At 39.0% G+C, this 10,550-nt stretch overlaps 1 protein-coding gene across 1 annotated transcript; it reads right to left on the reverse strand.

The window, feature by feature from the left end:
* Positions 1–365: 365 nt before the first annotated feature.
* On the reverse strand, positions 366–10,288 carry LOC127081871 (uncharacterized). Its single transcript, XM_051022099.1, has 3 exons — positions 10,145–10,288; positions 1,164–2,123; positions 366–938 (listed from the first exon to the last, which is right to left on the reverse strand). Exons 1-3 carry the CDS (start codon positions 10,286–10,288, stop codon positions 366–368), a joined length of 1,677 nt encoding a protein of 558 aa, XP_050878056.1.
* Positions 10,289–10,550: the final 262 nt, after the last annotated feature.

Consider the following 10,550-nt stretch of genomic DNA (forward strand, 5'->3'; position numbering starts at 1 on the left):
CGTGTTGGAGCGGGTAGCGTATGCACGTTGAGGAATCAGCTTGAACTACTGGAGACGAGGAAAAAATGAAATGAATTTTTATTTTGAGAAATGAAATGCATGATGCATGCTTTGATGCACGTGGCTATAAAAAATGTTTTTTTTTATGCTTATGTTTAATTTTATTTTCAGGGAACCGTGTTAGATTCCTTGTAACTTAGCAAGCATTCAAAGAGATCACGGGGAATAAAACAAGAATGGAACCAAACTTTTTTGTACAAAAGAAACTCAAAATCCTTCATTCATTCAATTCAAAACAGAGTACAAGGGTTGAGTACAAAATATTCTTTCAAACATAAAGGAAAGTACAACATAAAAAGAAAAGGTCAAACTGCAGGCTTCTGTTTGTTGAGATCTTCCAACTCTCCTTTGAACCTTTTTATCATGTCTTCACAAAGATAAATAAATTCAGTCACTGAACGAGGGATGTTGTCATTATCTATGTCTTCCAAAGCACATCTCAGCATCAAAGGCACATTCGTAGCCATGCCATTACAGAAGTCTATCAAACTGGCAAACTTGTCTCGGTACTCATTTCTTTGTTCATGTAAAAACTGGATGGTTTCCTCGCAGGCTGCCAAGCTAGCATTCACATTTTCCCTTGCGTTCATCCAATCTTCACCTTCTTGTAGCAAAGAGTCATGTCGGCCTCTCCAGTATCGTTCCCACTCATTAGCATTTTCAGCCTCCTGGCACTTTCCATTCCACATTTCAGGTGTAACTTGAGTAGCAGCCATAACACTCTCTTTACTGCGGCGTTCTCGTTCTTCCCTTTCTTTTGATTCAAAGAGTGAAGCATTGAGGTTGGCTATCTCAGCCTCAAGCGTCTCTCTTATCTCCTTTTTTTGTTTTGTGGCGAGCTTCCACCATTTCTCTTTCTCACGACAATCCCTCTCAGCCTGTTTCAGTTGGCTTTTGACGGTATTCAAGCAGCTCTCAGCCTGATCTAACCCCTGTTTGACTCTTTTTCTCTTATATTCCTCCTTATTAGTCCTTTCCACATTTGCTTGAAGTTGTGTTTTCTTCCGCCCAAGCTCCCACTTATGATTATCCCTTTCTTCAGTAATCCGGAGAAGGTTCAACCGTAGCTCTTCATTCTCTTTTTCCAAACTTTGGATGACAACTTTGAGCTCTTTAGCTTCCTCCATAGTGACGTGAGTAGGTTCTGGAGGATTTGTATGCATTGGAGGCTCATAAGGGTACGGTAGTTTGTCTTGAGAAGCTCTGGCTTGGACCCAACTTGTATATGGCCCTCTAGCTATACAATTCTTCTTTCCACGCTCCCTTTTTCCTTCTCTACGAACTTTAGTCCAGGCACGACCTATCCTCTTCACCAGATCAAAGTCCTTCACTCCTTCTCCTAGCAAGAAACCTTCTAACAACTTGTCTTCTGGTTTGTCATTCATAGGAAACCCAAGTTGCCGCATAGCAAGCTCAGGATTGTAATTGATGCAACCTCGAGTTCCTATGAGTGGCACATTATGGAAGTTGCCACATTTGACGATTATGTCCACATCATCATAAACACGAGAGTACCAGGTGATGTCATTGGCAGTGAGAGACATGATTTTTTGAGACCACTTGAGGTTATCCTTGTTCTGAATAAAAGGCCCTTCGCTTGGTAAGTGAGATAAGAACCATTTATACAGTAAAGGAGCGCAACACTGGATCATCCCCCCCTTCTTCTCATTTCTCCAATGGATAGAGTGATAAACATCTGCAAGCAAGGTGGGAATGGGATTCTTGAGCAAGAAAATGCGTATAGCAGTCATGTCCACGAAGTCATCAATGTTCGGGAACAAGAGAATCCCATAGAGTATCAAGGCTAACACAGCATTGAAAGCGACCCAATCTTCTTTACTTTTGAAATCTGAAGCTTTTCCCACTAAGAACTTCAAAGTGAATCCCGAAGTGCCTCCTTTTGGTCCAAGATTAGCCTTCACTTCCGCTTTATCTAGATGTATAGATGAACCTATTTGTTGATGTGTAGGAAATTCCCCTAGACCGGTGTAAGGGACTTCATCCTTGATACCAATGTTTTCTATATGTGATAACTCTTCCAATGTTGGCGCCAACTGGAAGTCCTGGAATGTGAAACACCGCAAGGGAGGATCATAGAATTGTGCCAAAGTGAAAATGGCCCAAGCATCCACCTCGGTGTTCATGATAGTCAACAGGTCACCATACTCAACACAAAAGTTGTTCCTTCTGATTTTTTTCACATCTGAGATCAACCCCTTAATCAATCCTAGCTTTGGATTCCTGAACTTGAATGAATAAGTAATTTTTTGATTGCTACCCATGTCTTCTGAATGCCTGCAATCAAACGAGTCTTTAGGTCCCTTGAAAATATGCACATGTCAAATGTGTTATGATTATGAAATGTTTTATGTTTATGTATGTAAAGTTGGGTAGGTGATCATTGGAACATTCTGATTAATTACTTCGTGGAGAAAAGGTTCCAGGAATAGGAAAACCAAACACAGGTAGGCTCTAGGGTTTAAAAGGTTCCTAGAGTCATGGACCCAATTCAAGAATATTATCGTCAGAACGACTAATCGTAAGACAATAATATCTTAAAAAGGATCTATTCTAGGTGAGGTCTTTGTATTAACCCAACGAGTCCTAAGTCTCGTAGGTCAATACTACACAACCATCGACTCCACGGTTCTAGACACGGTTCCCAGAGTCATGGATCATACCTGACAATATTATCGTCAGAACGACTACTCGTAAGACAACAATATCCTCAAAAATGATCTATTCTAAGTGAGGTCTTCGTATTAACCCAACGAGTCCTAAGTCTCATAGGTTAACACTACACAACCATCGGCCCTAAAAGCCATAGGTTCAGGGTTCTACAAAAGGCCCTCAGAATCATAGATCGAGGTTGAAAGTATCACCGCCAAAACGACTAATCGTAAGACAGTAATACTTTCAAGGGATCTCATCTGAGTGGGGTTCTCGCATCAACCTAACGAGTCCGATGTCTCGCAGGTCAATACTACACAACCACCATCCTAACTTAAGTTTTTCTCATAGCTCGGGTATAAAGCTTTTCCTCACACAAATGCCAATAGTCCAGAAAGTTCCAATGATACCATACATCAATAATACAGTAATTGCAAATACAGGTAATAAAGGCATATATAGATAAAATAAATAAGAAGCAAGCAAACAGATAAAAGCGAACTCAAACACAAAACAAACTAAATTAGGGTTGACTCGCTTAGGAGAACAATATATATTTCCCCAGCAGAGTCGCCAGCTGTCGCGGCGCGAAAAATACCCAAGCGTAAGGAACGCTCGAAATATAAACAAAACAGAGTCGCCACCAATCTTTATTTATTCCCAAAGAGGGAAAGGGGAAATATCGATAAAACCCACGAAAAACAAAAAGAAATGGTCGTCACAACCAAATCGGGTTCGGGAGTCGGTTATGCAAGGGGAAGGTATTAGCACCCCTCACATCCATCGTACTCGATGGGACCCATTTAGTTAGTTTCGTGTTAGAGTGTTAGCGTGATATCGTTTGTGAACTTCTAGTTATCGAGCGAGAAAAAAGAGAGAAAGAAAGGAAAAACTTAAGGTTTTTTAACATTAATGTGCCTGACAAGATTTCGCAATCCTGCTCCTACGTATCTCCAGGTGCTATGAAGAACTCAAGGCATACGTAGTTCTACCCAAAGAGAACTACTGGGTGGATTGCTTTTAAAGAGAGTGATGCTTGGATCATATTTGAGCGATTAAACCTTTACTTGCTGCTCGCTCTTGGAGGCTGAAGTCTTTGTTTGTTTCGCATCAAAACGGATGTTGCATACTCTTTTCTGAAAATGTTTTCAGAGTCGCACAAGGGCGGAAAATAAGTTTGATGAGTTTAAGTTGATTTTAAGCGGAGACATGCATCCAAGCAGGGAGCTCTACTGCAGTACTCGAATGCCCGAAAAGGAAGAGGCCTAAGCCCAATCACTCTCTTTTCATCCAAAAGTTTGTTTATGAAAATGTGGCAAATTAGGTCAAAGTTCATTAACGGAAGACGATTAGTCAGACAGAGAGCTCTACAGCAGTGTCCAAATAATCGGGAAAGAGAAGGTATTTTTCGCGCCGCGACAATTAGCACACCATATAAAAGCTGAAACCCTAATCTCATTGGAGATAACAGGATTTCAGATCTCAAATTTTCAAGTTTCCCTCCATTTTTCTCTCTAATCGATTCTTGATTTTCTTCACACAAACACCAATAATTCTTGTAGATTCATGATCCTGGTGTAATTCTGAGCAAGATTCATCCCTTACTTTGAGCAATTGAGCAAGATTTCGAGCTATTCATCCCTTAGGGCTTTGCTTATGTGGCTGCCATGCGAGCGCTTCGTGTCCATTCCATTGGTCCTAACTGCTTTGACTTGCCATGCGTTCCATTGACTTGCTGATTGTGCTGCCAAATCATTTAATGAAACGATGCGTTTCATTGATGCTTGCGTGTTGCTGATTGTGTTGCTTGCATGTCTGTTCCATTGGCCATGATTCCATTGACCGTGCCATGTGTGTGCGTTGAATCTGATGTGTATGATGACTGTATTAGTGATGCGCTGCGTTTTGCTTGTTTAAATGTGATCTGTTTGATCATCATTTCGCGCTAGATCATGTGGATGAGATTTATTCTGAGTTTAATTCAAATAGTATTTTCCCTCCATTTCTTTTTAATAGGTCAATTATTTTGTTCATCTTTAAAAAATCATTAAAAATAGAAAAATGCTCCAAATTAACACCAATTTTTTTTCATAATTTTGTTTTGATGTCTAGTTTTTTATAGTGTTAATTTCATGAATTGTTTATTTCTGGATTTGTATTTTGGAATTTTTGATGGAACATTGTGCTATTTTGATATGTTGCATTCAATGCTTTGTAAAACCTTCATCTTTGATCCAATTGATCTGATTTTGTGTATGCTTGATCTTCACTCATGATATGATTTTTGAGCACTGGTTTGGAATTTTTCTCATATGCTATTATTGTTTTTGACACATGAGGATATCATGTGACAATTTGTGTCACATTTTGGACATTGCATTTGTGCATTTTTGTTCACCTATCATTTGAACCATTCTGGATTTGATTTTTTTGCACATTGTTTGTTCATGACATGAGAAACTTGCATAAAAAATTTCATAGCCATTGCATACATTTCTGATTTGGTTTGGATTTTCTAATTTGGATGTCCACTTTGTGCTTACTTGTTGGTCTTTGCATAGCATGAGCCATTTGATGCATTTGCTTATTGAATTGATGCTGGTCCTTTTGAAGACATTTTGTGACATGTTTGAATGTGCATTATGCAAAAGATTGACTTCTGTTTTGATCATTTGGTTTGGTTTTGGACTTAGTCTTTATATTAGTGTCTTGTGCATATACTAATTGTGCTTTGTGTTTCAGGTTTGGACATTTGGCATTGATGGTTGGTTTGGTCTCACTTTGTGAGATGCAAATGATTTGAATTCTAACTTTTGTTTGTTTTGTAGGGTTCTAAGTGATAGGCTTGAGCTCATTTGAGTGCTTGAGCATTGTTCATTGAGTTGTGTACAGTTGGATGGTTTCACTGTTTGTTTTCTGATTTTATGCCTGAAATATTAATTGGTTAGCTTTTGTACAGGTACATTAGTTGCTTGCTTTTAGCTCTTGCTTGAGCTTTGGATTGTGGTTTATACACCACTTAGATAATTATTTCTCTTACTTCATGTAGTCTGGAAGTCCTGTCACCTTTTTGGCAGGCATTTTGCTGGAAGTCCTCCTTAAGAGGCTCTGTTTGTGTTTGTTTAAAGATTGTGCCAAAGACCTCCAAGTTGAGGTATGTGTTACTTGATAAGTCCTCCTAAGTGAAGAGGCAATTGACGGATAAAAGGGATTAGCAATCAATCCCCCGTTATTCAGTGAGTCGTTCTTTATGCTCGCACTACGTGCTGATGCTTCTGAACATGTACCCAAGATCTTTGTCCAGTATCTGTCAAGTGGAATAGGATCTCACTTTCTGGATCCCCACGCTTTCTTTGTCATGAGCTCACCCAGGCCAGGGTTAAGAGCATGGGGTCTCATCCTCATTTCCATTTTAATCAGCTTCACCCTAACTCTCAATGTTAGTGGTTAAGAGCTACAAATTACCCTTGTACAGTTTGGCTTGTTTGTCGAGGTTGATATGACCCCTCTTGACTAAAGCCCACCCATTTGATTGAGCCTCTTGTATGTATATAGTGTATGATGATTGTTTGCTTGTGAACCTTTTGATGTGTTTGCTTTTGATGTTTGTTTGTTTGTTTGGAGTCGGATATAAGTCCATGTATTGGCATTCTGTTTCTTTTTTGTTGTTAGGAGTCGGGTGTAAGTCCATATATTGGCATTTTGTTTCTTGTTTGTTGTTGGGAGTTGGATATAAGTCCATATATTGGCATTCTGTTTCCTGTTTTTGTGGATCTCTTATTGAGGCTTGTGTGATTGCTTTTGCTTTGTGCTTATTCCAAAGGATGGGAACTTACTTGGATCATCTCTATGATCTCAAGAGAGGAACTCCTAGTGTGGTTTCGTTTGCTTAACCCTCACCTTTTTGTTTCCTCCATCTCTCCATCTTAACCCAAACCAAAAACTTTTGTGCAAACATTTGACTTGTTTTCAACATTAGAAACCTAAGCCTTATGCTTTTGATTTTCAAATTTTCTTTTCATAACACTCATTTTGAATTGAATCTTTAAGTCAACTTTGACCATTTTGTATATACTTCTAATTGGTTAATATAACCCATTCAAACTTCTTTTTGTGGTTCCAATGTCCACTTCTTAATCAAATTTTTTCATAACCTTTAGCTATTAGGTTTGAGTTATCTTTGTGGTAGATATAATACTCACCTTTGTCCTTAGTGATGGACAATGAGTCTTCCATGCTTATTATAGGGTTAACCCCTCACTAGCATGTCGAAGCTATCCTCACATGGTGGACTTGTGGTTTTTCAGGTTGAGTTTTCTCCCTTTGATAACAAAAAACCTTAAGGCTTTTGGACCAATCAATCCACTCACTTGTTTTGAAATTTTTTACCCGAACTACGAGGTTTTGATCCTAATCTTTTCATAAGAGGGTACGTAGGCAATGGGTTTATCCATCCAAACACAAAATGTAAATAAACTTGTATATTCTTTTCTCATCTCTTCAATCATGTTTGCACAAATAAAATTTCACAAAAACAATAACCTTTACAACAAGTGTGAAAAGGGCTCCCTAGGAGTACCTAGGATGTTTTGGGTGCCTAACACCTTCCCATTGCATAACCAACCCCCTTACCCAGATCTCTGTTTCTTTTACTAGTTTTGTTTGTAAAACTTTTTAGGTTTTTGTTCGCTTTCTAACCATTCCTTTGGATAAATAGAAGTGCGGTGGCGACTCGACTTTGTATGCTTTACCTTGGATTTAGTTAATATCTCCAATGGTAACGAATACACCGCTACAGATGAGAGCTACTTGGATCATTCATATGATCTCAAGAGAGGGACTCCATTGTGGTTTTGATTCTTTTTCCCTCATCTTTTTGCTTTACTTAGGACTTAGCCCTCTTCTTCTTCTCTCCACTCCAACCCAAGCCAAAACTTTTGTGCAAACATTTAAATATTGTTTTCAACCTTAGAAACCTAAGCCTTATGCTTTTGATTTTCAAACTTTCTTTTCATAACACTTATATTTGAATTAAATCTCTAAGTCAACTTTGACCATTTTGTATATACTTCTAATTGGTAAATATAACCCATTCAAATGTCTTTTATGGTTCCAATGGCCACTTCCTTAATCAAATCTTTCATAACCTTTAGCTATTAGGTTTGAGTTATCCTTGTGGTAGATGTAATACTCACCTATATCCTTAGTGATGGACAATGAGTCTTCCATGCTTATTATAGGGTTAACCCCTCACTAGCATGTTGAAGCTATCCTCACATGGTGGATTTGTGGTTAGGTTGAGTTTTCTCCCTTGGATAACAAAAGACCTTAAGGCTTTTGGACCAATCAATTCACCATCTCATTTTGAGATTTTTACCCCGAACTACGAGGTTTTGATCCTAATCTTTTTTAAGATGGTACGTAGGCAATGGGTTCATCCATCCAAACACAAAATGTAAATAAACTTGTATATTCTTTCCTTATCTCTCCAATCATGTTTGCACAAACAAAATTTTCACAAGACAACAACCTTTACAACAAGTATGAAAAGGGCTCCCTAGGAGTACCTAGGATGTTTTGGGTGCCTAACACCTTCCCATTGCATAACCAACCCCCTTACCCAGATCTCTTTTTCTTTTACTAGTTTTTGTTAAAACTTTTAGGTTTTTGTTCGCTTTCTAACCATTCCTTTGGATAAATAGAAGTGCGGTGGCGACTCGACTTGTATGATTTACCTTGGATTTAGTCAATATCTCTAATGGTAACGAATACCCCGCTACAGGCAACACTATACCAACCTTTAGTACGGTTAAAGACTGTAACCACGTGTGTGTTTGCTTTGGCACCTTCATGTCTAATGAATTTCATTGAAGCATCACTGAACAACTGTCCAGATTGCAACACTGAACTCCATTTTGAGCGTTTGGTTTCAAACAACGCCCCTAGCCTGAAATATGTTGCCTGCACCAAAGCGGTTATAGGTAGGTTACAGATGCCTTTGAAGACAAAGTTCATAGATTCCACAAGATTTGTTGTCATGTGGCCCCAATGTTGACTGTTGATCGTTGTCCCTAGTCCACTTCTCCAATGGAATACTATCGATCCACCATACTGCATCTTCATTTGACAATCTTATTTCCTCGTGGTAGTGTTTGAAAGAAGGTTCTGATAATGCGTAACCTGGATTAACAATCTTCTTCCACAACATCTTATCTTTGATTTCCCGCATGAAATTCTGAGCAATATGTCTAATGCAGAAGACATGCGTCGAAGGGGGATTATGCCAACCATTATCAATGTTATCATATGCACTGATGATTGAAGGGTGTCTGTCGGAGATCAAACATAAGTTAGGTTGAGGTGCAACGTGCAATCAGAGATTTCTTAGGAAAAAACTCCATCCCCCAGTAGTCTCCCTTAAACTAGGGTAAAGGAGATTAGAAAAATGTTGTTGTTCCCATCTTGTGCCACTACCATCAGTAATGTTTCTTTGTATTTTTCGTACAACCATGTACCATCAATTTGTATAATTGGTTTACAGAAAGAAAAACCTATGATGCATAGTTGATACACCCAGAAGAGACGGTGAAATATTCCATTTCCAACAGCAGACGTCCCGTCTGGTGTATACGCGGGCAATGTTTCCAACTTGACAATAGTCCCGGTAGCATATTGTTTTAGAGCCAACAAGTATTTTGGAAGTTGTTTGTAAGAATCCTCCTAATTGCCACCAACTTTAGTGCTTTAGAAATATGTCTAGTGTCAGATGTGGTGATTCCTCCTAAGTTCAAAGCGCCATAATTTGAGAAATATAAGGGCCTCAATTGTTCTAATATCTATCTGAAGATGTACTGCTGAAAGATGGTTGCATATGCCAAAGACGACAAAGAAAGAGGGGAAAGTATGGGGATACCAAACCATGTAAGACACTTGGCATCCTTTGTGTGGTTGGGGGATTTTCAAAGTTTATGAGGAGAAAAATATACCTCCTCACTCTCAGCAGGCATGGGGGTGAAAGAGACAAGAGTAAAAAATTTGTTGATTCAATAACCTACACCATAAATTTCATTCCTCTCATCTCTTTCTCATATAACTTTCCTTCCCACTACATCAATAACAAACAACAACCGAACCATCTTCATCAACCATAACATCAACACTTCAACCATAATCAACATCCTTAACTTATTTTCTCTCAACACAACTCAAATCACATAACCATCCATCTTGTAAACACCTCCTCCATCTCATTCAAACAACTTACCACTCTTATCACATCCATAAAAACACTTTCAAAATAACACAAAACCATTTGTTACTTGGTTCGAAATCGGCATTGAAGCCGCAACTTGAAGCAACAGAAAAACCTAATTCACCATCATTTCAAACCAGCCTCATAAACACCCATAAATACCATCATCACCATCACGAACAAACTGTCATTCACCTTCAAACACGGGACAACCACTTTTACTTCAACCTCCTTCAACTCATTAGCTTCACCACCATGAGATCCTTCTGATCGCCACTCCCCCTTGAAACGACAACAACCTTCCATCCTATCCAAACGGATTCCGCCACTTCAACATCCCTCCGCAATAACAATTTCGACCAGCAAACACCCAAATGCCTTGCTAACCCCCACCAGCGACGTCGACAGTTGCGAATGAATCACTAGAAAATGGCCAACGAAACCTCACCGTACACAACAACACGTCGTTGTCTCCGGAGGCTTGAAGTAAAAAGAATGGTGATGCAAGAGAGATAAAGGTGAGGACGAGAGAGAAGAAACCGTGAGAGGGAGAATTTTATTTTTTTTT

Source organism: Lathyrus oleraceus, chromosome 5 (assembly GCF_024323335.1).
Source record: "Lathyrus oleraceus cultivar Zhongwan6 chromosome 5, CAAS_Psat_ZW6_1.0, whole genome shotgun sequence".
Taxonomy (NCBI): Eukaryota; Viridiplantae; Streptophyta; class Magnoliopsida; order Fabales; family Fabaceae; genus Lathyrus; species Lathyrus oleraceus.